The 27,916-nt window shown below is 47.8% G+C and overlaps 1 protein-coding gene across 2 annotated transcripts in view; it reads left to right on the forward strand.

Moving 5' to 3' along the window:
• The window catches only part of med13a (mediator complex subunit 13a), a 129,986-nt gene extending 102,090 nt beyond the window's left edge, over nucleotides 1-27,896 (forward strand). Inside the window, exons 13-30 of one of the 2 annotated variants that reach the window (XM_046303695.1) lie at nucleotides 671-761; nucleotides 1,518-1,729; nucleotides 1,979-2,187; nucleotides 9,629-10,548; nucleotides 10,747-10,914; nucleotides 13,013-13,236; nucleotides 14,152-14,341; nucleotides 14,546-14,957; nucleotides 15,077-15,287; nucleotides 17,130-17,321; nucleotides 18,588-18,811; nucleotides 19,144-19,286; nucleotides 19,413-19,571; nucleotides 20,184-20,372; nucleotides 20,529-20,680; nucleotides 23,878-24,042; nucleotides 24,422-24,522; nucleotides 26,806-27,896. In XM_046303695.1, the coding sequence (XP_046159651.1) occupies nucleotides 671-761; nucleotides 1,518-1,729; nucleotides 1,979-2,187; nucleotides 9,629-10,548; nucleotides 10,747-10,914; nucleotides 13,013-13,236; nucleotides 14,152-14,341; nucleotides 14,546-14,957; nucleotides 15,077-15,287; nucleotides 17,130-17,321; nucleotides 18,588-18,811; nucleotides 19,144-19,286; nucleotides 19,413-19,571; nucleotides 20,184-20,372; nucleotides 20,529-20,680; nucleotides 23,878-24,042; nucleotides 24,422-24,522; nucleotides 26,806-26,938 (4,095 nt within the window). In that variant the 3' untranslated portion in view covers nucleotides 26,939-27,896. The remainder of the gene's footprint in view (nucleotides 1-670; nucleotides 762-1,517; nucleotides 1,730-1,978; nucleotides 2,188-9,628; nucleotides 10,549-10,746; nucleotides 10,915-13,012; nucleotides 13,237-14,151; nucleotides 14,342-14,545; nucleotides 14,958-15,076; nucleotides 15,288-17,129; nucleotides 17,322-18,587; nucleotides 18,812-19,143; nucleotides 19,287-19,412; nucleotides 19,572-20,183; nucleotides 20,373-20,528; nucleotides 20,681-23,877; nucleotides 24,043-24,421; nucleotides 24,523-26,805) is intronic. The other variant, XM_046303696.1, reaches the window with a different exon arrangement.
• The last annotated feature ends 20 nt before the right edge of the window (nucleotides 27,897-27,916 follow it).

The following is a 27,916-nucleotide window of genomic DNA, read 5'->3' on the forward strand; positions in this document are numbered from 1 at the left end:
GCTGCACTAAACCACAATAAATATCCCATTAGCTAGAGTACTGCCTGGCAAGTGTGTGTGTTGGTGAGCCAGAATGTTGCGTGCATGCAGTACATCAGCGTCTCTGGCTGACATGTCATCCTACAACACATTACAGTGTTATGGGCTACGTTTACACAGACACTGATTCTGATCTTTTGCCCAATTATTGGCTATATATCTGCTCTGATTTGTCAAAAACTTGTATAAACGTGGCATAGATTCAAAAAGGCTTTCCCCAACCCCCGCCCCAAAGGTGGATATGGATGGCTTCCAAAGGACTCTGTTTTGACTTTGGCCCCCACAGAACAGAACAGTCACCGTCCAGCCCCCTCTGAGACTGTCTGGCACCAACAACACTGCAAGAGCACACTGAGGGCTGCAATGCCACCACTGGGTTACAGCCTGCCAACCGGGTTCCCCAACCCCTCACTGCAGGGGCTTTGTTGTTGTCACATCGATTTGTTGACTGTCACTGTTCTCGGGTTTCAGAAAATGTGTAATATTGATGTATGTTTTGTTATACAGTTTAGTCTCATTGAGATAAAATATATATAGAGACATGTCATTTAATTTTGTGTGGTGTTTTTGTGAATAAACTTTTGAATGTTTTGAATCTTATTTTTGCCATGTCTTTGTTTATGTTCAACAGCCTGGTTCCAGACGAGCAGTGAATGGAACAGGTGATACATTTGGCAACAAGGAACCAAAGCCAGCCACTCTGGACCCAGTCTCTTGCATCAGTAAGCCTGCTTCTCCCCTGCTCTCAGATCAACCTGTTCAATCAGCTCCTAGGTCAATACTTATGGGATAGGATACCCCTAAGCACTGACCCAAGGTCCGCTTTCCCCACTCCTCAGCCTAAGGACCATGCACTGAAAATGTGCTTGAGGCAACTCAAACCCATGCAGAAACTCATAATATAACACTTGGAAAGCACAGCCTGTTCATACTCATTAATTCACTAATGAAGCATGAAGCTTCTTCAGTCACTAGTCTTAGCACATGTTTGCATTCCAAGATCCGTATGTATCAGGCATCTCAGTAGGAGTGCTGATCTAATATCAGGTCTCTATGTTCATAAGGCAAAACTGATCATAGATCAGCACTCCTACTCAGCCCAGAGATGTTGTTTACCTATGCTGCGCCCCCTTGTGGTGATAAGAGTTCTACAGAAGTCAGTGGCTGTCTGAGCGACCCTGCTCCACTCCAAACAGACAGCTCTGAGCCATGGGACAGGAACAAGTGTCTCATTATCTACCTCTCTATGTGACTAGTGTATAGCTTTGTGTGTGAAACAAGGTGTTTGTTGCCTCAGCAGTTAGACTGTCAAACTGTTGATCGTACCTGTTGAGCCATGGCTGCCTTTGAGACTTCAGATCTTCACTTGTTGTTGTCACTGAATGAGAACCTTGATTCCTCTCTAGTCTCTAACGTCCCCCACCCCCCCTTCTTAATTTATCCCTATCTTTCCCCTCTCCTCCCTCTATCTCCTCTAGGCTCAGCAGATTTGCACCAGATGTTCCCCACTCCCCCCAGCCTGGAGCAGCACATCATGGGCTACTCTCCCATGAACATGGGCAGTAAGGAGTATGGCGGCCTGGAGGTCGGACAGGGCATGACCAACCTGGACGGTACCTCGTCCCTTGGGGGACACTTCAAGATCGAGGTGGAGGAAGGCTACTGCAGCCCCAAGCCGCAGGAAATCAAGGTGGGTTTGGCCCCTAATTTTCAACTTGACCCCCTCTCTGACCCTGATTAGAAGTCATGGATAATTCCTCTTCATCACCTAACTGTTGCTGAACTTAGGACTGCTGGTGTTTTCTAGCCTAACCCAGGAGTTACAATAAGGATGAAAGAAAAAGTCAATTGAAGTCATAGTACTGTAGCCTCAGTGTACATACAGCACATGGTCTAACCCCAGTGTCATACGCCACAAATCCCTGTCTCTCCCCCTCAGGACTTCTCGTTTGTGTACAAGCCGGAGCTGTGCCAGGCATTTGTGGGCTGCTCCATGTTTGCCCCCCTCAAGACCCTGCCCAGCCAGTGTCTGCCCCCCATCAAGATACCAGATGAGTGCATCTACAGGCCCAGCTGGACCACCGTGGGCAAACAAGAGATGCTCAACCACCCCCATGTGCCTTCCATGGCCTACCTCAACAAAGACAGGTAAACATATTTCCTTCAAGTACATAGTCCAGAAACCACTTTTCTCCTCACCTGTCATTGTATTGGTGTGTGGTTGAATTGTCTGATAGAGCAAATCAATCAATCAGTCAATCTCTATATGAACCACACATAACCAATGTGTTTTTGTCTGAATGCCTAACTGCTAGGGGCCCATCTGCTATGGGAGGGCTGTCTGTCTGCGTGGCTAACTGACTGTCTCAGGACTCTCTCCTCTGCTTCTAAAGCCTGTGAAACCAATGGAGACTTTCCCAGCTGCTCCAAGGATATTTTTTTACAATTTGTAATGCTCATCTGTGCAGAGGGATACTGAAGCTGCAGTGTAATTTAGACTTAGACGATACAGACACACACACACACACACACACACACACACACACACACACACACACACACACACACACACACACACACACACACACACACACACACACACACACACACACACACACACACACACACACACACACACACACACACACACACACACACACACACACTTGGGTTTATCCCCCTACCCCCTGAGGAGCCTGTTCTATTCCTCAGGCATGGCTGATTGAGAGGAGGGGAGATGAGTGTAGAAAGCATGGTAGTGATTGAAGGTGAGGATTATTATCCCTCGGTACTGAGCCTGGTCTATCAAATCAAATTGTTTTGGTCACATACACATATGTGGCAGATGTAATTGCGGGGGTAGCGAAATGCTTCTCTTCCTAGCTCCAACAGTGCCTTAGTATTTAACAGTGCAGTTGTATCTAAAAACGATTCACAACGATACACACAAATCCATAAGTAAATAAATATTAGACTGAGCAATGTCGGAGTGGCTTTGACTAAAATACAGTAGAATAGAATCCAGAAAATACATATGAAATGAGTATGTAAACATTATTAAAGTGACTAGTGTTCCATTATTAAAGTGGCCTGTGATTTCATGTCTATGTATATAGGGCAGCAGCCTCTAAGGTGGAGGGTTGAGCAACTGGATGGTAGCCGGCTAGTGATGGCTGTTTAAACAGGCATGCCCAAATTATACAGAGAGGTACAGCTATGATCATACAGCCATATATTAGGGAAACAGACCTGGTTTTGCCATTACTTCAAATCACTCAAATCACTCAATTGCCACCATACGGTAATCACACTACTAGGAAAAAGGTCCGCAATAACAGTACTACTCATTGGGAGGTTTTGTTTGAAAATGATAAACTCCCTTGGATAGTGGTGCCAGGAAAATAACCTCTCACTCAACGTCAACAAAACAAGCTGATAGTGGACTTCAGGAAACAGCAGAGGGAGCACGCCCCTTTCCACATCGACGGGACCGCAGTGGTTGCCGTACCAGGCAGTGATACAGCGCAACAGGATGCTCTCAATTGTGCATCTGTAAGAGTTTGTGAGGGTTTTAGGGGCCAAATTTATAGTGGTTAAGAGCATTGGGCCAGTATTCACATGTTTTATGTAACCTTTATTTAACGAGGCAAGTTAGTTAAGAACAAAGTCTTATTTACAATGACGGCCGACCCCGGCCAAAGCCTCCCCTAAACCCAGAAGACGCTGGGCCAAATGTGCACCGCCCTATGGGACCCCTTGTGATACAGCCCGGGATCGAACCAGGGTCTGTAGTGACACCTCTAGTACTGAGATGCAGTCCCTTAGACCACTGCGCCACTCAGCAGTCCAGTAACTGAAAGGTTGCTGGGTTGAATCCCCAGGCTGACTAGGTGGAGAGAAACAATCTGCCGATGTGTCTTTGAGCAAGGCACTTACCCCTAATGGCTCCTGTAAGTCGCTCTGGAAAAGAACGTCTGTCAATTGATGTAAAACATTAGGACCTTGCAGAGTGCTAAGAATGGCAGTCAAGTCCCAGAATGTCATGGGAAAGCCCTATAAGCTGGTCATGCTGTTTTTATGACCCTCACTACTTAACCTGCGCTACTGCCGTGTAAGGGTTGCATCCCAAATAGCACACTATTTCCTTTATAGTGCACTATGGGCCCTGATCAAAGGTAGTTCACTGTATAGGGGTGGAGAGAGAGGGAGGAGGCAGGGGCCTACTGCTTTAGGTTCAGCCACAATGTGTTTCTATCCCACACATATGTAAGTAGCCTAGGTATGGCCAGGGACAGGCTGTGCTGTGCTCTCCTGCCTCTTTAGCTCTCATCACAGCTGCTCTCCTCCTCTCGCCAGGCCCAAAAATAGACTCATCTCCCGAATTGAGTGGCTGCTTCAAATGGCAGTGCCTTCCTCAGTGGCATTGGGATACCCCAATAGATACCCCAATAGATACCCCAATAGACAGGCAGACACTTTTCTCTGCTTTTTTGTGAACCATTCCCCCTCTTGACGGTTGTTGTGTTGTTTTACCTCTGCTGTGTAATGGAGGTTTAGTTGATACTGAAATGAACTGTTGATTGTTGTGTTATTATATCCCAAGCTCTGGCTTGTTGTGTTGTTTTGAATCAAGCTCTAGCACAGGGTTCCCCAATTGACGACCTGCGCGACTAATTCTGTCCTTGTCATGCAGGTGAAGGAGGACCCAAACGCGACTTAACAGAAACAGAGTTTATTAATGTTCAAAACCGAATAACTGAAATCCTCTAGATTAGTAGAGGGGAAAACAACTGGAGAAGCGGCCACAGACTGCAGGTCGCTTCGGGTAGGCGCAGGCCGTAGTCAACTGAGACACCTGCTCACACGCAGCGTCTGAAGAAGGCACAAAACACGACAGGACAGGGTGATACACAATCACGGCAAAAAACACGACAGGACAGGGCGAAACGCAATCACAGCATCGTGAATACAATGCAAGGAACCGACGGAACAGGAACGGATTACAAAGGAATAAATAGGGAATCTAATCAGGGGAAAGGATCGGGAACAGGTGTGGGAAGACTAAATGATGATTAGGGGAATAGGAACAGCTGGGAGCAGGAACGGAACGATAGAGAGAAGAGAGAGCGAGAGAGTGAGAGAGGGAGGGGGAGAGAGAGGGATAGGAGGGAAAGAACCAAATAAGACCAGCAGAGGGAAACGAATAGCATGGGGAGCACAGGGACAAGACATGATAATAAATGACAAACATGACAGTACCCCCCCACTCACCGAGCGCCTCCTGGCGCTCTCGAGGAGGAACACTGGCAGCAACGGAGGAAATCATAGATCAAACGGTCCAGCACGTCCCGAGAAAGAACCCAACTCCTCTCCTCAGGACCGTAACGAAAAACGATAAAAAGGGAAACTAGGGTACTACTCTAAAAAAAAAATGAGAACTAGGGACAGACTGAGACACAGCAAGGGCAGGGACAAGAACAGGAGAGATGCGATGGCAGGGAACAGACTGAGACCCAGCAAGACCAGGAGCAGAAGCAGAAAAAAATTACCAGACTTCTTCTGCGCGCAGTCTGAACACGCAGCCACGAAACGGCGCGTGTCACGCTCCTGAGTCGGCCACCAAAAGCGCTGGCGAATAGACGCAAGAGTGCCTCGAACACCGGGATGACCAGCTAACTTGGCAGAGTGAGCCCACTGAAGAACAGCCAGACGAGTGGAAACAGGAACGAAAAGGAGGTTACTAGGACAAGCGCGCGGCGACGCAGTGTGCGTGAGTGCTTGCTTAACCTGTCTTTCAATTCCCCAGACTGTCAACCCGACAACACGCCCATAAGGAAGAATCCCCTCGAGATCAGTAGAAGCCACAGAAGAACTAAACAGACGGGATAAGGCATCAGGCTTGGTGTTCTTGCTACCCGGACGGTAAGAAATCACAAACTGAAACGAGCGAAAAACAACGCCCAACGAGCTTGACGGGCATTAAGTCGTTTGGCAGAACGGATGTACTCAAGGTTCTTATGGTCTGTCCAAACGACAAAAGGAACGGTCGCCCCCTCCAACCACTGTCGCCATTCGCCTAGGGCTAAGCGGATGGCGAGCAGTTCACGGTTACCCACATCATAGTTGCGCTCAGATGGCGACAGGCGATGAGAAAAATAAGCGCAAGGATGAACCTTATCGTCAGACTGGAAGCGCTGGGATAGAATGGCTCCCACGCCTACCTCTGAAACGTCAACCTCGACAATGAATTGTCTAGTGACGTCAGGAGTAACGAGGATAGGAGCGGACGTAAAACGTTCTTTTAGAAGATCAAAAGCTCCCTGGGCGGAACCGGACCACTTAAAACACGTCTTGACAGAAGTAAGAGCTGTGAGAGGGGCAGCAACTTGACCGAAATTACGAATGAAACGCCGATAGAAATTAGCGAAACCTAAAAAGCGCTGCAACTCGACACGTGACCTTGGAACGGGCCAATCACTGACAGCTTGGACCTTAGCGGAATCCATCTGAATGCCTTCAGCGGAAATAACGGAACCGAGAAAAGTAACGGAGGAGACATGAAAAGAGCACTTCTCAGCCTTTACGTAGAGACAATTCTCTAAAAGGCGCTGTAGAACACGTCGAACGTGCTGAACATGAATCTCGAGTGACGGAGAAAAAATCAGGATATCGTCAAGATAGACAAAAACAAAAATGTTCAGCATGTCTCTCAGAACATCATTAACTAATGCCTGAAAAACAGCTGGCGCATTGGCGAGACCGAACGGCAGAACCCGGTACTCAAAATGCCCTAACGGAGTGTTAAACGCCGTTTTCCACTCGTCCCCCTCTCTGATGCGCACGAGATGGTAAGCGTTACGAAGGTCCAACTTAGTAAAGCACCTGGCTCCCTGCAGAATCTCGAAGGCTGATGACATAAGGGGAAGCGGATAACGATTCTTAACCGTTATGTCATTCAGCCCTCGATAATCCACGCAGGGGCGCAGAGTACCGTCCTTCTTCTTAACAAAAAAGAACCCCGCCCGGCCGGAGAAGAAGAAGGCACTATGGTACCGGCGTCAAGAGACACAGACAAATAATCCTCGAGAGCCTTACGTTCGGGAGCCGACAGAGAGTATAGTCTACCTCGAGGAGGCGTGGTCCCTGGAAGGAGATCAATACTACAATCATACGACCGGTGAGGAGGAAGGGAGTTGGCTCGGGACCGACTGAAGACCGTGCGCAGATCATGATATTCCTCCGGCACTCCTGTCAAATCGCCAGGTTCCTCCTGAGAAGTAGGGAGAGAAGAAACGGGAGGGATGGCAGACATTAAACACTTCACATGACAAGAAACGTTCCAGGATAGGATAGAATTACTAGACCAATTAATAGAAGGATTATGACATACTAGCCAGGGATGACCCAAAACAACAGGTGTAAACGGTGAACGGAAAATCAAAAAAGAAATAGTCTCACTGTGGTTACCAGATACTGTGAGAGTTAAAGGTAGTGTCTCAAATTTGATACTGGGAAGATGACTACCATCTAAGGCAAACATGGGCGTAGGCTTGTCTAATGGTCTGAAAGGAATGTTATGTTTCCGAACCCATGCTTCGTCCATGAAACAACCCTCAGCCCCAGAGTCAATCAAGGCACTGCATGTAGCACCCGAACCGGTCCAGCGTAGATGGACCGACATAGTAGTACAAGATCTAGATGAAGGGACCTGAGTAGTAGCGCTCACCAGTAGCCCTCCGCTTACTGATGGGCTCTGGCCTCTTACTGGACATGAAATAACAAAATGTCCAGCAACTCCGCAATAGAGGCACAGGCGGTTGGTGATCCTCTGTTCCCTCTCCTTATTCGAGATGCGAATCCCTCCCAGCTGCATGGGCTCAGTCTCAAAGCCAGAGGAGGGAGATGGTTGCGATGCGGAGCAGGGAAACACCGTTGATGCGAGCTCTCTTCCACGAGCCCGGTGACGAAGATCTACCCGTCGTTCTATGCGGATGGCGAGAGCAATCAAAGAGTCCACATCTGAAGGAACCTCCCGGGAAAGAATCTCATCCTTAACCGCTGCGTGGAGTCCCTCCAGAAAACGAGCGAGCAGCGCCGGCTCGTTCCACTCACTAGAGGCAGCAAGAGTGCGAAACTCAATGGAATAATCCGTTATGGACCGTTCACCTTGGCATAAGGAAGCCAGGGCCCTAGAAGCCTCCTCACCAAAAACTGAACGGTCAAAAACCCGAATCATCTCCTCTTTAAAGTTCTGGAATCTGTTAGAGCAATCAGCCCTTGCCTCCCAGATAGCTGTGCCCCATTCTCGAGCCCGGCCAGTAAGGAGTGAAATGACGTAAGCAACCCGAGCTCTCTCTCTAGAGTATGTGTGGGGTTGGAGAGAGAACACAATCTCACACTGCGTGAGAAAGGAGCGGCACTCAGTGGGCTGCCCGGAGTAGCAAGGTGGGTTATTAACCCTGGGTTCTGGAGGCTCGGCAGGCCAGGGAGTAACAGGTGGCACGAGACGTAGACTCTGGAACTGTCCAGAGAGGTCGGAAACCTGAGCGGCCAGGTTCTCCACGGCATGGCGAGCAGCAGACAATTCCTGCTCGTGTCTGCCGAGCATGGCTCCTTGGATCTTGACGGCAGTGTAAACAGCGTCTGAAGTCGCTGGGTCCATTCTTTGGTCGGTTCCTTCTGTCATGCAGGTGAAGGAGGACCCAAACGCGACTTAACAGAAACAGAGTTTATTAATGTTCAAAACCGAATAACTGAAATCCTCTAGATTAGTAGAGGGAAAACAACTGGAGAAGCGGCCACAGACTGCAGGTCGCTTCGGGGGTAGGCGCAGGCCGTAGTCAACTGAGACACCTGCTCACACGCAGCGTCTGAAGAAGGCACAAAACACGACAGGACAGGGTGATACACAATCACGGCAAAAAACACGACAGGACAGGGCGAAACGCAATCACAGCATCGTGAATACAATGCAAGGAACCGACGGAACAGGAACGGATTACAAAGGAATAAATAGGGAATCTAATCAGGGGAAAGGATCGGGAACAGGTGTGGGAAGACTAAATGATGATTAGGGGAATAGGAACAGCTGGGAGCAGGAACGGAACGATAGAGAGAAGAGAGAGCGAGAGAGTGAGAGAGGGAGGGGGAGAGAGAGGGATAGGAGGGAAAGAACCAAATAAGACCAGCAGAGGGAAACGAATAGCATGGGGAGCACAGGGACAAGACATGATAATAAATGACAAACATGACAGTCCTGCGGGTTTTATTTCACCAATGTTTTGTTGTTGTTGAATTTTCATTGTTGGACATAAAAAAACTGGTAAAAACACCAGAAAATCAGCTCCAAGCTATTTGAATTTGGGAAATGTGTTCCTAGGTATTTCCACACATAGTAGAGAGACGTGATCATAATTATACAAATGTAAGCAGTCTACAAATGATTTGTAATTATGTTGCGTCCCCCAACCATTCGTTCAAGAAAAAATCATCCCGCGGCTGAATCTAGTTGATGATCCCTGCTCTAGCATATTGTCTCCACAGGCTGGTTTGTGTGACTGATTCCTCTCTTCACTTCTCTCTGTCACAGTAACATCCCCAGTGTGGGCAGTGCCATGGACCAGGACTACAGCCAGAGTTACACACCCCAGACCCATACTCCCTTCATGTCCAACAGTGCCCCCCCCAGCAACAGTGGCACGGGCATCCTGCCCTCACCAGCCACCCCGCGCTTCTCCGCCCCCACACCACGCACCCCCCGTACCCCACGCACCCCCAGAGGGCCCGCCAGTGTCCAGGGTTCGCTAAAGTACGAGAACTCTGATCTCTACTCGCCTGCCTCTACCCCCTCCACCTGTCGACCCATCAACTCAGTGGAACCTGCCACCGTGCCCTCCATCCCAGAGGCCCACAGCCTCTACGTCACCCTCATCCTCTCTGAGTCCGTCATGAACCTCTTCAAGGACTGCAACTTCGACAGCTGCTGCATCTGCGTGTGCAACATGAACATCAAGGGGGCCGACGTGGGGGTGTACCTGAGCGACCCCACGGGAGAGGCCCAGTACCCCTGCACCTGCGGCTTCAGCGCAGTCGTCAACCGCCGCTATGGCAACAGCTCGGGCCTCTTCCTGGAGGACGAGCTGGACATCATCGGACGTGACTCGGACGTCAGCCGCGAGGCGGAGAAGCGCTTCGAGGCGCTGCGGCAACACTCGCTGGAGAGGACATGGGGAGGAGGGAGGGGGGAGAGGGTACCAGACGAACTGATCTTACTGCTACAGGACCAGTGCACCAACCCCTTCTCTCCCATGGCTGGGATGGAGCCTGACAGCCGGGGGCCTGGGGGTTGTCCAGTGCCGGCCTGTGTGAGGGTGGAGGAGAGGGACTTCCACAGTGACTGCTACATGGCCCTGGAGCACGGCCGCCAGTTCATGGACAACATGTCAGGAGGCAAGGTGGACGAGGCCCTGGTCAAGAGCACCTGTCTCCACCGCTGGTCTAAACAAAATGGTAAGAAAAACACCATTTTGATGTTCTAAGCATCATTAACGTCCATGTCTGATACATTGATACCTTGTTCTTTGCATTTGGACCTTCAGAGCTTCAGTTGGCTAGTATAACTAACTAACAGAACCAGTCTGTTCATTTGTCCTGCCAGTTAGCGGTATGTTTCTAGTTATATTTCTCTCCTCCTTCGCCTCTCCTCAGCAGTGGACATCAGTGCTCTGTGCTCTCAGGACGTGTTGCGGGTGCTGCTCTCCCTCCAGCCTGTACTCCAGGATGCCATCCAGAAGAAGAGGACAGTGCGCTCCTGGGGCGTTCAGGGACCCCTCACCTGGCAGCAGTTCCACAAGATGGCTGGACGGGGCTCCTACGGTAAGCCACCAGGGACTAAATTCTTCAAGAGCTAAAAACTCACGTAGGCAGATACGGTACAGATCAGTAGTCATCTAAGTCACACTGCTCTAGTCCAGATGTCAGCTCAGTGGGGAAGCTGCCACTGCTGCTGTGATGGGTTCAGTTTGGGCTTTCAATCCTTCTCTGAGAGGTGACGGGTGGCACGCTGGCTTGTTTAAGTAATTACTCACTCCCTCTGTTCCTCTCCTCCTCTTCACCTTCTCTTATACCTCTCCACTCCTCACTCCTGCTCCTCTCCTCCTCTTCACCTTCTCTTATACCTCTCCACTCCTCACTCCTGCTCCTCTCCTCCTCTTCACCTTCTCTTATACCTCTCCACTCCTGCTCCTCTCCTCCTCTTCACCTTCTCTTATACCTCTCCACTCCTCACTCCTGCTCCTCTCCTCCTCTTCACCTTCTCTTATACTTCTCCACTCCTGCTCCTCTCCTCCTCTTCTCCTTCTCTTATACCTCTCCACTCCTGCTCCTCTCCTCCTCTTCACCTTCTCTTATACCTCTCCACTCCTCACTCCTGCTCCTCTCCTCCTCTTCACCTTCTCTTATACCTCTCCACTCCTGCTCCTCTCCTCCTCTTCACCTTCTCTTATACCTCTCCACTCCTCACTCCTGCTCCTCTCCTCCTCTTCACCTTCTCTTATACCTCTCCACTCCTGCTCCTCTCCTCCTCTTCACCTTCTCTTATACCTCTCCACTCCTCACTCCTGCTCCTCTCCTCCTCTTCACCTTCTCTTATACCTCTCCACTCCTCACTCCTGCTCCTCTCCTCCTCTTCTCCTTCTCTTATACCTCTCCACTCCTCACTCCTGCTCCTCTCCTCCTCTTCACCTTCTCTTATACCTCTCCACTCCTCACTCCTGCTCCTCTCCTCCTCACCTTCTCTTATACCTCTCCACTCCTCACTCCTGCTCCTCTCCTCCTCTTCACCTTCTCTTATACTTCTCCACTCCTGCTCCTCTCCTCCTCTTCACCTTCTCTTATACCTCTCCACTCCTCACTCCTGCTCCTCTCCTCCTCTTCACCTTCTCTTATACCTCTCCACTCCTGCTCCTCTCCTCCTCTTCACCTTCTCTTATACCTCTCCACTCCTCACTCCTGCTCCTCTCCTCCTCTTCACCTTCTCTTATACCTCTCCACTCCTGCTCCTCTCCTCCTCTTCTCCTTCTCTTATACCTCTCCACTCCTGCTCCTCTCCTCCTCTTCACCTTCTCTTATACCTCTCCACTCCTCACTCCTGCTCCTCTCCTCCTCTTCACCTTCTCTTATACCTCTCCACTCCTGCTCCTCTCCTCCTCTTCACCTTCTCTTATACCTCTCCACTCCTCACTCCTGCTCCTCTCCTCCTCTTCACCTTCTCTTATACTTCTCCACTCCTGCTCCTCTCCTCCTCTTCACCTTCTCTTATACCTCTCCACTCCTGCTCCTCTCCTCCTCTTCACCTTCTCTTATACCTCTCCACTCCTCACTCCTGCTCCTCTCCTCCTCTTCACCTTCTCTTATACTTCTCCACTCCTGCTCCTCTCCTCCTCTTCACCTTCTCTTATACCTCTCCACTCCTGCTCCTCTCCTCCTCTTCACCTTCTCTTATACCTCTCCACTCCTGCTCCTCTCCTCCTCTTCACCTTCTCTTATACCTCTCCACTCCTGCTCCTCTCCTCCTCTTCACCTTCTCTTATACTTCTCCACTCCTGCTCCTCTCCTCCTCTTCACCTTCTCTTATACCTCTCCACTCCTCACTCCTGCTCCTCTCCTCCTCTTCACCTTCTCTTATACCTCTCCACTCCTGCTCCTCTCCTCCTCTTCACCTTCTCTTATACCTCTCAACTCCTCGCTCCTCTCCTCCTCTTCACCTTCTCTTATACCTCCACTCCTGCTCCTCTCCTCCTCTTCTCCTTCTCTTATACCTCCACTCCTGCTCCTCTCCTCCTCTTCACCTTCTCTTATACCTCTACACTCCTCACACCTGCTCCTCTCCTCCTTTTCACCTTCTCTTCTCTCTCCTGCCTCTCTTCCTGCATCCTTCCTTCTCCTCCCCCTCCCTCCTTCTTCCTTTCATCAGGCACAGATGAGTCTCCTGAGCCCCTGCCCATCCCTACCTTCCTGGTGGGTTATGAGTATGACTTTGTGGTGCTGTCGCCCTTCGGCCTGCCCTACTGGGAGAAGCTGCTGCTGGACCCCTTCGGCTCCCACAGGGACGTGGGCTATCTGGTGGTCTGTCCCGACAACGAGGCCCTGCTCCAGGGGGCCAAGAACTTCTTCAGGGACCTCACCGCCGTCTACGAAGTAAGGCTGGAGAACGTTACAACGTTAACGTCCATTTACCATGCAAGAGATGGGGCATCTTTGGAGAGCTGAGGCAAGACGTTTTTCTTCAGGAAAAATAAAAAAATTCATGAAAATTACCATAGGAGTTGAGAGTTAAGAGGCTATGACCATAGGAGTTAGGAGTTAAGAGGCTATGACCATAGGAGTTACGAGGCTATGACCATAGGAGTTGGGAGTTAAGAGGATATGACCATAGGAGTTAGGAGTTAAGAGGCTATGACCATAGGAGTTAGGAGTTAAGAGGCTATGACCATAGGAGTTGGGAGTTAAGAGGATATGACCATAGGAGTTAGGAGTTAAGAGGATATGACCATAGGAGCTGGGAGTTAAGAGGATATGACCATAGGAGTTGGGAGTTAAGAGGATATGACCATAGGAGTTAGGAGTTAAGAGGATATGACCATAGGAGTTGGGATTTAAGAGGATATGACCATAGGAGTTGGGAGTTAAGAGGATATGACCTTAGGAGTTAAGAGGATATGACCATAGGAGTTGGGAGTTAAGAGGATATGACCATAGGAGTTGGGAGTTAAGAGGATATGACCATAGGAGTTAGGAGTTAAGAGGATATGACATTTTGGGAAGTGAATTGAAATGTCAGTGTGATAAATAGAAAAATTCCTTTTCAATTATTGAATGAAATGGAACCATACCTTGCTATCCCAGCCTACTGTACGTATTGATGACAGAAACAATAGCCTGCCTCCTTCAGTTCTGTACCATTCCTTATTGGACTGTCTACCTCGACATACATTTACTCAAGTTGTTTGTTCCTGTGCTGTTGTCTAACCATTCCGCCATCCCTCCTCTCTTTCCCTCCCTCCCTCCTCCTTCTCCTTCCATCCCTACCCCCACTCTCCATGTGCCCTGCAGTCATGTCGTCTGGGCCAACACCGCCCCATCTCAAAAGACCACCCGGACGGCATCGTGAGAGTGGGTGGAGCGGCCGCCAAGAAGCTGGCAGAGCAGCCTGTCAGCGATTGGTTCCTTAAGGCTGCCAGCGGTAACAGCGACGCCTTCGCCAAGCTCAAGCTATACGCTCAAGTCTGCCGCTACGACCTTGGTAGGTTCCAGTGACTACACGGTCAGACCTCCCATGCCCATATTGCCAAGAACATGGTTTTACAACATGGTTTCTATTTTTCTATATATATATTGGTTTCTAAAGTCTAATGCGAGGTCATTCACATAGCTTATGAATGAGATTTTGTTAAAGGTTGTTTGACTACTGTTAACCTGTGCTTTCTGCTCCTGTCTCTCTCCTCAGCTCCATACCTCGCTGCACAGCCTTTACACAGCTCCCTCCTCGCACAGCCCACACCCCCTCCTGCCTCCAGCCAATCCTCATCCATGCAATCCTCCGGCTCCTCCTCCACCACCTCGACCGGCCCCCAAAACTCAGTGACCCCCGGAGGCCCCTCCCTCCCCAACAGCAGCGGCAGTGCGCCTAGCAACAGCACGGGTGTAGCCAACAGTGCCAACAGCGCGGCATCATCAGGGAGCCTGCCCAGCAGTGGGATGCAGTCTGCCAAACCCAGCTCTTTCCCTCCCTTTGGGACCATGGGCTCGCAGAACCAGGGCCTGGATGGTGGCACCCAGGGAGGGCAGCTGGGCCAGCAGAACACAGGACTCCCCGGGGGGGACTCAGCCAGCCAGGCACCCACTGAACCCCTAGAGAGGTAGCTACAACACCAGGGTCCACATTCACTCATATGTACACACACACACACACAGAGTGCCTGGAGGGAATCCCCATTCCTCGTCCTAACTCCCCTCTCGCTCTTGTCCCCCTCTCCAGCACCATGGAGCGAGAGAAGGTGGGTGTGCCGACGGACGGAGAGTCTCACGCCATCACATACCCCCCGGCCATCGTGGTGTACATCGTGGACCCCTTCACCTATGAGGAGCCTGAGGCGGGGTCCAGTGTGTGGACTCTGGGCCTGCTGCGCTGCTACCTGGAGATGCTCCAGTTCCTCCCACCACACATCCGCAACGCTGTCTCTGTACAGGTAACCTCAACACAACTCTGTCTCTGTACAGGTAACCTCAACACAACTCTGTCTCTGTACAGGTAACCTCAACACAAGTCTGTCTCTGTACAGGTAACCTCAACACAAGTCTGTCTCTGTACAGGTAACCTCAACACAAGTCTGTCTCTGTACAGATAACCTCAAAACAACTCTGTCTCTGTACAGGTAACCTCAACACAAGTATGTCTCTGTACAGGTAACCTCAACACAAGTCTGTCTCTGTACAGATAACCTCAAAACAACTCTGTCTCTGTACAGGTAACCTCAACACAAGTATGTCTCTGTACAGGTAACCTCAACACAAGTCTGTCTCTGTACAGGTAACCTCAACACAAGTCTGTCTCTGTACAGGTAACCTCAACACAAGTCTGTCTCTGTACAGGTCATCTCAACACAGCTCTGTCTCTCTACAGGTAACCTCAACACAAGTCTGTCTCTGTACAGGTAACCTCAACACAAGTCTGTCTCTGTACAGGTAACCTCAACACAACTCTGTCTCTGTACAGGTAACCTCAACACAACTCTGTCTCTGTACAGGTAACCTCAACACAAGTCTGTCTCTGTACAGGTAACCTCAACACAACTCTGTCTCTGTACAGGTAACCTCAACACAACTCTGTCTCTGTACAGGTAACCTCAACACAACTCTGTCTCTGTACAGGTAACCTCAACACAACTCTGTCCCTGTACAGGTAACCTCAACACAACTCTGTCTCTGTACAGGTAACCTCAACACAGCTCTGTCTCTGTATAGGTAACCTCAACACAACTCTGTCTCTGTACAGGTAACCTCAACACAACTCTGTCCCTGTACAGGTAACCTCAACACAAGTCTGTCTCTGTACAGGTAACCTCAACACAACTCTGTCTCTGTACAGGTAACCTCAACACAACTCTGTCTCTGTACAGGTAACCTCAACACAACTCTGTCTCTGTACAGGTAACCTCAACACAACTCTGTCTCTGTACAGGTAACCTCAACACAACTCTGTCCCTGTACAGGTAACCTCAACACAACTCTGTCTCTGTACAGGTAACCTCAACACAGCTCTGTCTCTGTATAGGTAACCTCAACACAACTCTGTCTCTGTACAGGTAACCTCAACACAACTCTGTCCCTGTACAGGTAACCTCAACACAAGTCTGTCTCTGTACAGGTAACCTCAACACAACTCTGTCTCTGTACAGGTAACCTCAACACAACTCTGTCTCTGTACAGGTAACCTCAACACAACTCTGTCTCTGTACAGGAAACCTCAACACAAGTCTGTCTCTGTACAGGTAACCTCAACACAACTCTGTCTCTGTACAGGTAACCTCAACACAACTCTGTCTCTGTACAGGTAACCTCAACACAAGTCTGTCTCTGTACAGCTAACCTCAACACAAGTCTGTCTCTGTACAGGTAACCTCAACACAACTCTGTCTCTGTACAGGTAACATCAACACAACTCTGTCTCTGTACAGGTAACCTCAACACAACTCTGTCTCTGTACAGGAAATCTCAACACAAGTCTGTGTGTGTTGATGAAATATTGTGTCTGTCATTGTCAAGAAGTGTCTGTTTATTTAGAATAAACTATCACTAACATTTGCTAAGACTTTGCTTTACTGCTAAAGATGTCAGACGGGACAATCAGTATGAAAGAAGACCGAACAGGGCGCTATATGTAATGTACAGTAGTTTTATTAGCGCTGTATGTAATGTACAGTAGTTTTATTAGCGCTGTATGTAATGTACAGTAGTTTTATTAGCGTTGTATATAATGTACAGTAGTTTTATTAGCGTTGTGTGCTGACCTGCTGGTATCCACCTCTCAGATCATCCCGTGCCAGTACCTGCTCCAGCCGGTGAGGAGCGAGGAGCGTCATATCTACGCTCAGCACCTCAAGTCCCTGGCCTTCTCAGTGTTCTCCCAGTGCAGGCGGCCCCTCCCCGGATCCACCAACGTTAAGTCACTAACCGGCTTTGGCCCTGGCCTGGCCATCGACACTGCACTGAAGAGCCCAGAGGTACACAACTCATCACTGACCAACATTATCCTGACATGATCCTAACTAATATGCAGCTTTATCACCAGAGATTGGCATGTCTGGACCACAGGGACAGCTGTGTCTGAATCAGTGATTTGATTAGAGTGGGGAAACCAGTTGTAGGAAACCGTCGACTTGAATGGATGAATGAAGTGGCAGGGAGAGCAGTAAACCAGCAGACCTGCTCCTCAGCCCTCTGCTCCTCAGCCCTCTGCACATCAGCCCTCTGCTCCTCAGCCCTCTGCTCCTCAGCCTTCTGCTCTTCAGCCCTCTGCTCTTCAGCCCTCTGCTCCTCAGCCCTCTGCTCCTCAGCCCTCTGCTCCTTAGCCCTCTGCTCCTCAGCCCTCTGCTCTCGAGCCCTCTGCTCTCCAGCCCTCTGCTCTCCAGCCCTCTGCTCTCCAGCCCTCTGCTCCTCAGCCCTCTGCTCTCCAGCCCTCTGCTCTCCAGCCCTCTGCTCTCCAGCCCTCTGCTCTCCAGCCCTCTGCTCCTCAGCCCTCTGCTCTCCAGCCCTCTGCTCTCCAGCCCTCTGCTCCTTAGCCCTCTGCACCTCAGCCCTCTGCTCTCCAGCCCTCTGCTCTCCAGCCCTCTGCTCCTCAGCCCTCTGCTCCTCAGCCCTCTGCTCTCCAGCCCTCTGCTCTCCAGCCCTCTGCTCCACAGCCCTCTGCACCTCAGCCCTCTGCTCTGGCCATGTGTAGTGTGCCAGCAAGAGAGGGAGCACTGAGCTGGAGAGAGGGTTATACTAACCCCCTTAGTCCTGGAACAAGACCAGTCGAACTTATAACCCTCTTCCTTCTCTACAGTTTTCTTTCCATTATCTGCTTGGCTAGCTCCCTGAGACCTCCCTAATGGATTCCAGGCTGGAGGTTTAGACAGGGAGAGGACCTAGACTGGCACCCAATCCTATTTAACTCTCTCAGGCCAACCAGCCACTACATTGCATTTCTCCCTGTACACAGTGGAGTGGAGTGGGTACTAGAGACTAACGCTGAGCTACTTAGCAAGCTGGATAAATGTCATCTCTTCAGGGATTTGGGTGGGGAGAGGGGACAACAGTAGTGATACTTTTGGAATGTTGGCTCAGCCGACTAACCAACTCAGTGATTCTCATGTGTCTTTCTAGTCCTGGAGTAGATAGATTTAAGTCCTGAATTAAGTAGTACCTCCCAGTTTCAAAACATGTTCTACCTAATAAACATGACCCATGTATAACCCCTAACCTTTGACCCCTCTCTCGTCGCCCAACAGAGACCAGAGTGTTTGCGGCTATACACGCCTCCGTTCATCCTGGCGCCGACCAAGGACAAGCAGACAGAGCTGGGGGAGACGTTTGGGGAGGCCTCTCAGAAGTACAACGTGCTGTTTGTGGGCTACTGCCTGTCCCACGACCAGCGCTGGCTCCTGGCCACCTGCACCGACCTGTACGGAGAGCTGCTGGAGACCTGCATCATCAGCATCGACGTGCCCAACAGGTGGGACCACATCATCCTCACCACCATCTAGAGTCAGCAAACCTCGAGCAGAGCAGAGCATTACAAATGGCAGGCTATTGCTGCTAGCAGTTGTTTTTTTAAGCAAAACGGTGTTTGTTTTGCATTGAGTTTTTTGTTTTTTACGATATACCAGGTAATGATGAAAACGGTCTAATGATGAAGTGTAGTAATGAATATTTCAAGGTCAACAATCTACAACTTTCCTTCCAACCTGGCAACTCTAGTGATTTGTAGTAATAAGTGTTGTGTTAAATGTTCAGCTGTCGTTTCAGTGTGTGACAGAATGTGTGTGTGTTTTTGTTTCGACATAGAGCGCGGAGGAAAAAAGGCTCTGCCCGGAGGTCGGGCCTGCAGAAGCTGTGGGATTGGTGCTTGGGGCTGGTGCAGATGACATCAGTGCCATGGAGGGTGGTGATTGGTCGACTGGGCAGAATGGGACATGGCGAGTTGAAAGGTGAGGTGGAGCCTTCTATTTTACTGTTAAACGTTTCTTTTCTTGAGTTTATTTTGTCTTACTCGTTCACTCACTCATCTCTCTCTCTCTTCCCCTCTCTCTCTTTCCTTTCTGCCTCGGTCACAGACTGGAGTATTCTGTTGAGCAGGAGGAACCTGCAGTCTCTGAGTCGCCGTCTCAAGGAGGTGTGTCGTATGTGTGGCATCTCTGCCTCCGACACTCCCAGCATCCTTAGCGCTTGCCTAGTCGCCATGGAGCCTCAGGGCTCCTTTGTCATCATGCCAGGTACTACGTTCTCCAGCCCTTTGTGTGTGTGTGTGTGTGTGTGTGTGTGTGTCTGATGGATGATGGCAGCCTATCATAATGCATGTCGCTCCCTGTTGTTATCAGATTGATGGGTCTGAGGACAGTGCTTCTCTCAGTCATAAACCACTGGTTCTCAAACTCCATTGATTTCTGTGTGATGTGATGGAGACTGGCATGGACCATTGATACTGTGGGTGTATAATATGGGTCTACTGCTGTATATGAGGAGGGGCTGGCCTGGTCCCTCCGGACCAGTGGTTATGGTTAAAGGAGATGGATGTCTCCTCTCCCAGGACTTGGCTTTGACCCAGACATTGTGGGTTATACTCCACAGATCCAATGATAATTATAAAATACAATAGAGCACTGGACTGAATAATAATGGCCAGTTGAAAGATCGAGGTTGCTTTTATTGGCACCACTTACATTTTTGCTGCATTAATGAAGTGTTGTTACTAATTAATTGACTGATTAATGCATGATAGCTATAGCAGATGTCACCCGTTTCCATTTGTGTGTATACTGTCTGTGTTCAATGTAGATTCAATGAAGATGAACATATTGTGGACCTGACTTCCTCTCTCTCTCCAGACTCTGTGTCGACAGGCTCAGTGTTCGGCCGCAGCACCACTCTGAACATGCAGACGTCCCAGCTGAGTACTCCTCAGGACACGTCCTGCACCCACATCCTGGTGTTTCCCACCTCAGCCTTCGTCCAGGTGGCCAGCTCCAACTACACTACTGACACCAACATAGATATCGCCTTCAACCCTATCCCCGGTGAGTCTACTGTACCTCTGCTCCCCCCTCTGGCCTCAGCTCTCAACTCTCAACTTTGACCTGACCTTTTTCTTAACCTTATTGAAAATAATTGATTTACTCCATTGGAAAGAAGTAGTTTTTTTTTAAGTTTCTCTCCTCTTCTCCTCTGTCCAGATGGGTCGGACGCCATTGGGATCTTTGACCTGCTGGACCAGGAGAACGACCTGGTGGACCCCGACATCATCAATATCCTGCCCGCCTCGCCCACCACCTCGCCCGTACACTCCCCCGGCGGCCACTACCACCAGGGGGGAGACGGCAGCAAGGTAGGCCCACCACACCACAACATGTCTCACCTGTGTAGACTATAAGAGGTACTCCAGCACAGACTTTATTGAGGAAAAAACTTGAACTTAAAGGGGCAATCTGTCACATGGACGACACTGGAGAGACGAAGCAGGTACAGGAAGTAAAACATTTAATACAGAACGGACATGGAACGAGACGGTAACAGCGTCAGTAAACTGATAATACAGACAAGAAACCATCAGTGCAGCAGCAGGGAACAGAGCAAGGAAACAAATATAGGGGAAATAAACAGATACTGAGTGAGTCCAGGTGAGTCCAATGTCTCTGCTCTGCGTGACGAGGGAAGGCAGGTGTGCGTAATGGATGATAAGAGTGAGTGATGCACGGCAGATGCCAGGGGGGTAAGAGCGGAACAGAAGAGACACAATCTACAGTTGCTACATCCATTTTCATACTTTTAAATGAATTAAATATACCCATTGATTATTGAAGCATATAACTTATAAATGCCTCATGAGCTTAGTTTAAATGTCATCAAGGACAACAACCACCAGAGCCACTGCCTGTTCACCCCGCTATCATCCAGAAGGCGAGGTCAGTACAGGTGCATCAAAGCTGGTACCGAGAGACTGAAAAACCGCTTCTATCTCAAGGCCATCAGACTGTTAAACAGCCATCACTAACATTGAGTGGCTGCTGCCAACATACTGACTCAACTCCAGCCACTTTAATAATGGAAATTGATGTAAAAATGTATCACTAGCACTTTAAACAATGCCACTTAATATAATATAATGTTTACATACTCTACATTACTCATCTCATATGTACAATGCCTTGCGAAAGTATTCGGCCCCCTTGAACTTTGCGACCTTTTGCCACATTTCAGGCTTCAAACATAAAGATATAAAACTGTTTTTTTTTTGTGAAGAATCAACAACAAGTGGGACACAATCATGAAGTGGAACGACATTTATTGGATATTTCAAACGTTTTTAACAAATCAAAAACTGAAAAATTGGGCGTGCAAAATTATTCAGCCCCTTTACTTTCAGTGCAGCAAACTCTCTCCAGAAGTTCAGTGAGGATCTCTGAATGATCCAATGTTGACCTAAATGACTAATGATGATAAATACAATCCACCTGTGTGTAATCAAGTCTCCGTATAAATGCACCTGCACTGTGATAGTCTCAGAGGTCCGTTAAAAGCGCAGAGAGCATCATGAAGAACAAGGAACACACCAGGCAGGTCCGAGATACTGTTGTGAAGAAGTTTAAAGCCGGATTTGGATACAAAAAGATTTCCCAAGCTTTAAACATCCCAAGGAGCACTGTGCAAGCGATAATATTGAAATGGAAGAAGTATCAGACCACTGCAAATCTACCAAGACCTGGCCGTCCCTCTAAACTTTCAGCTCATACAAGGAGAAGACTGATCAGAGATGCAGCCAAGAGGCCCATGATCACTCTGGATGAACTGCAGAGATCTACAGCTGAGGTGGGAGACTCTGTCCATAGGACAACAATCAGTCGTATATTGCACAAATCTGGCCTTTATGGAAGAGTGGCAAGAAGAAAGCCATTTCTTAAAGATATCCATAAAAAGTGTCATTTAAAGTTTGCCACAAGCCACCTGGGAGACACACCAAACATGTGGAAGAAGGTGCTCTGGTCAGATGAAACCAAAATTGAACTTTTTGGCAACAATGCAAAACGTTATGTTTGGCGTAAAAGCAACACAGCTCATCACCCTGAACATACCATCCCCACTGTCAAACATGGTGGTGGCTGCATCATGGTTTGGGCCTGCTTTTCTTCAGCGGGGACAGGGAAGATGGTTAAAATTGATGGGAAGATGGATGGAGCCAAATACAGGACCATTCTGGAAGAAAACCTGATGGAGTCTGCAAAAGACCTGAGACTGGGACGGAGATTTGTCTTCCAACAAGACAATGATCCAACACATAAAGCAAAATCTACAATGGAATGGTTCAAAAATAAACATATCCAGGTGTTAGAATGGCCAAGTCAAAGTCCAGACCTGAATCCAATCGAGAATCTGTGGAAAGAACTGACAACTGCTGTTCACAAATGCTCTCCATCCAACCTCACTGAGCTCGAGCTGTTTTGCAAGGAGGAATGGGGAAAAATGTCAGTCTTTCGATGTGCAAAACTGATAGAGACATACCCCAAGCGACTTACAGCTGTAATCGCAGCAAAAGGTGGCGCTACAAAGTATTAACATAAGGGGGTGAATAATTTTGCACGCCCAATTTTTCAGTTTTTGATTTGTTAAAAAAGTTTGAAATATCCAATAAATGTCGTTCCACTTCATGATTGTGTCCCACTTGTTGTTGATTCTTCACAAAAAAATACAGTTTTATATCTTTATGTTTGAAGCCTGAAATGTGGCAAAAGGTCACAAAGTTTAAGGGGGCCGAATACTTTCGCAAGGCACTGTATATACTGTACTCTATATCATCTACTGCATCTTGATGTAATACATGTATCACTAGCCACTTTAAACTATGCCACTTTGTTTACATACCCTACATTACTCATCTCATATGTATATGCTGTACTCGATACCATCCACTGCATCTTGCCTATGCCGTTCTGTACCATCACTCGTTCATATATCTTTATTTACATATTCTTTATCCCCTTGTGTATAAGGTAGTAGTTGTGGAATTGTTAGGTTAGATTACTCGTTGGTTGTTACTGCATTGTCGGAACTAGAAGCACAAGCATTTTGCTACACTCATATTAACATCTGCTAACCATGTGTATCTGACCAATACAATTTGATTTGATACCCCCATCAGAATAATAAATAAGCTGGTTTCACTTCTTTGTAAACAGAGTAATTCAAACTATTTTTGACATTGTATCAACAGAAAACATGGTTAAAAGTATAATTAGCTCATATGTCTATGAATTTGAGAGTTACATTACTCCAGCCCAGCTTTAAACCAAAACAGTGACAGGCTACTGCTTTGTTATTGTTTCAATGGCAGATTGCCCCTTTAAGATGAACACAAAGATGACATTTAAGTTAAGTAACTTAATAAAGTAGATTTGGCCTGGATTGATAATGCTAGTGCTACTTAGTTTTCTTGAACAGTTCTGTAATGTATGAAGAACCAAAAATACTTTTACAGTGTACATTATTACATGCCAGAGATGAACTCATCCCCCTCCTCTTCCCTTCCAGGGCCAGAGTACAGACCGGATGGAGTCCCACGATGAAGCTCCTAACATCCTGCAGCAGCCCCTGGCCCTGGGCTACTTTGTGTCCACAGCCAAAGCCGGCCCACTGCCTGACTGGTTCTGGTCAGCCTGCCCTCAAGCTCAGAACCAGTGTCCCCTTTTCCTCAAGGTAAATCTGTCAGGCATCTGTACTCATACTCCTTGGCCCATATTCATATTGTCTCAGAGTACGAGTGCTGATCTAGGATCAACATTCTTGTAGTCTGAGACGCTTTGTGAATACAGGCTCTGGATTATAACATGTCTTCTGATCTAATGCCACTTTGACGTCATTGTTAATATTCATTTTTCAAATAATTGTTTTTGACTTGACAAGATTCTGTATCAAGCGATCATAGTTAATTAACACATCATTTTATTTGAACCTAGATTGTATTCACTTGCTCCAGACATCAGTGATTGACTGACTTTTGTTTGCTCTGTTATTACTGTGTGAATGGTTTAGCTAGGCCTGTCACTGACTTCCTTTGTGTCTTGTCTTTCCCCAGGCCTCTCTGCATCTCCATGTGTCTTCAGTGCAATCAGATGAACTGCTGCACAGCAAACACTCCCACCCACTCGACTCCAATCAGACCTCAGACGTACTCAGGTAAACATTGGGGATGGGCATGAGTAATCAAGTAATTCAAATCAAATCAAATGTTATTTGTCACATTCACCAAATACAACAGTGAAATACTTACTTACAAGCCCTAACCAACAGTGCAGTTTAAACAAAATAGTAAATAAATACCCACCAAAAATATGAATAAGAAATTAAAAAAATAACTAATAATTAAAGAGCAGCAGTACAATAACAATAGCGAGGCTATATACAGGGGCTACCGGTACAGAGTCAATGTGCGGGGGCACCGGTTAGTCGGGGTAATTGAGGTAATATGTACATGTAGGTAGAGTTATTAAAGTGACTATGCATAGATAATAACAGAGTTGCAGCAGTGTAAAGGGAGGGGGGGGGGGGCCATGCAAATAGTCTGGGTAGCCATTTGACTAGATGTTCAGGAGTCTTATGGCTTGGGGGCAGAAGCTGTTTAGAAGCCTGTTGGACCTTGACTTGGCTCTCCGGTACCGCTTGCCTATAACTAGGGAGGCTGGAGTCTTTAACAATTTTTACTGCCTTCCTCTGACACCGCCTGGTATAGAGGTCCTGGATGGCAGGAAGTTTGGCCCCAGTGATGTACTGGGCCCTCTGTAGTGCCTTGCGGTCGAGGCTGAGCAGTTGCCATACCAGGCAGTAATGCTCTTGATGGTGCAGCTGTAGAATTTTTTGAGGATCTGAGGACCCATGCCAAATCTTTTCAGTCTCCTGAGGGAGAATAAGTTTTGTCGTGCCCTCTTCACGACTTTCTTGGTGTGCTTTGACCATGATAGTTTGTTGGTGATGTGGACACCGAGGAACTTGAAGCTCTCAACCTGCTCCTCTACAGCCCCATCGCTGAGAGTGGGAGCGTGCTCGGTCCTCCTTTTCCTGTAGTCCACAATCATCTCCTTTGTCTTGAGCACGTTGAGGGAGAGATTGTTGACCTGGCACCACACTCTGACCTCCTATAGGCTGTCTCATCGTTCTCGGTGATCAGGCCTACCACTGTTGTCATCGGCAAACCTAGTGATGGTGTTGGAGTCGTGCCTGGCTGTGCAGTCATGAGTGAACAGGGAGTACAGGAGGGGACTGTACTCCCTGATGGGCCCCCATGTTGAGGATCAGCTTGGCGGATGTGTTGTTGCCTACCCTTGCCACCTGGGGGGTGGCCCGTCAGGAAGTCCAGAATTCAGTTGCAGAGGGAGGTGTTTAGTCCCAGGGTCCTTCACTTAGTGATGAGCTTTGAGGGTACTATGGTGTTGAACTGAGCTGTCGTCAATGAATAGCATTCTCACATAGGTGTTCCTTTTGTCCAGGTGAGAAAGGGCCGTGTGGAGTGTAATAGAGATTGCATCATCTGTGGATCTGTTAGGGCGGAATACTTGAGTACTCGAACGGACGTCAAATACTCTAAAACTATTTGGTGGAATGTGCTTTGTGGCTGCCCGAACAGGCAAGTGAAATTTTGTCTTGAAGACAACATTAATTTGTTTTGACTCTAGTGTCCATTTGTACATGTGCATTTGCGAGGCACAACAAAAAAGAAACCAATCCAAGCATCGCACTGTTCTTCTCTGTAAATGTCCTTTCCCCTCCATATCTCATTCACTCAGTTGCGTTCCGACCGCTCCCTCTACACACACATACTGTGTAATGTACGTAATGGTTATGATAAATGAATCATTGTTGCTATCTGATGGCATATAGATAAATGTGTACTTACTGTATGTTTTTCCAGCACGGACCTTGTGTTCTAAAAATGCGTTTTTCCATTTGATAAAAAAAAAAAAAACATGTGAGTACTTGAACAGTCAAAAAATGTCAAATTCCCATCCCTAGTAAACACACACATACACAGAAATGTATTTCCATTCAAATTCCTATTTTCCCTAACCCCTAACCCTAATTATAACTGTAACACTAAACCTAACACTTAAGCTTAAAATAGCCTTTGTCCTCATGTGGTTGTGGGAAATGTCCCCACGAGGGATAATATATATTTTTTTCCATTCTTGTGGGGACTTTTGTGGATTTCAGGTCCCCACGAGGATATAAAAATGAGATCACACACGTGCACATTATGCGGTCACAAATACACTCCGCAGTCAAAGGGTCAATCTCATCCACGGCTCAGCCATTAAAGATCTTAGGACATGCTTTCAATCAATTTCTGGTCTATCTAAAGTGCTTATCAAAGAGAGAGTAATGTATTCCACTTGATCTCAAGGTTTGTGCTCACTTTGAGAGGTGTGTTCATTGTGAATAACAACAACTCTCTCCTTCCCTCTGTAGATTTGTGCTGGAGCAGTACAATGCCCTTTCCTGGTTGACGTGTGACCCCGCGACGCAGGATCGGCGCTCCTGTCTGCCCATCCACTTTGTGGTGCTCAACCAGATGTACAACTTCATCATGAAGATGTTGTAACAAATAGCCTAAAGGGTGGAGGGGAAGGGGAGACAATTAGGGGACATGCCAAAGGAAATGCCAACCTGGCAGGGTGATGCTGGACTTGAATAGGAGTAGATTAGAGAAGGCTGCTGGATGGAAGGAATGCCTTGGCCGTAGTGACGGCAATAGAAACGGGTCATAGAAACATTTCAGTCCGCTCCTACCACTGTGGTGGAAGAAGAAGAAGAAGGGAGATTTCTGGAACGGGTGATGCTAATAACAGGAACAAGAGAAAAAGAGAGAGAGATCCCGGTTGCCATTGCATTTGCTGTGGTAATGCCATGGTAACACTGTGGCAAAACCGTTTGGGAAACATGTAAAGAATTGGAAATCAAGTCTCATTTCAGTGATCCAAACACTTGAATGGATCCTTGGTTTTAAGACCCGAAAAATTCCCTTTTTTCCTTTGGATGACATTTTATCCAAATGAAATGCCTGCATCTTATTTATTGTAAGTTTTTAAATGTATGATTTGTCTTAATCTCTTTTATATATAATAAATATCTTGAAGGTTTATATCGCCTTCCTGCTTTAAGGCAATTGGTCTAAGATATATGTAATCTTCTTAATTAAAAAACAAACAAAATCCCCCAGAAAAATGAAATAAAGTCGCAGTAGTTTGCTTTTAGAGTATTATTTTTTGTATTGGGGAATATTTGTATTATCACGATGTACAGAAGAAGTAGATTGGAGAATTATGTCCATGCCTTTGTGCGTGGAGGATTTACAGCTAAGCTGTAGCAGCAGAGGACTTGTACAGCAATGAAGTTCACTGTGTTCAAATAAAGAGGTACATTGTCATATATAGTATTTTATACCACACATTTAGACAACAAAAAAATAAACGGCAATATATATAAATAATTATATATGAATGCCGTGCCAGCGATGGGTGGTGCGGCTTCTGTTTTAGGAATAAAGTGCGTCAACTCAATTTTACCTGTGCATTTGTTG

Source organism: Oncorhynchus gorbuscha, linkage group LG16 (assembly GCF_021184085.1).
Source record: "Oncorhynchus gorbuscha isolate QuinsamMale2020 ecotype Even-year linkage group LG16, OgorEven_v1.0, whole genome shotgun sequence".
NCBI classification, from domain to species: domain Eukaryota; kingdom Metazoa; phylum Chordata; class Actinopteri; order Salmoniformes; family Salmonidae; genus Oncorhynchus; species Oncorhynchus gorbuscha.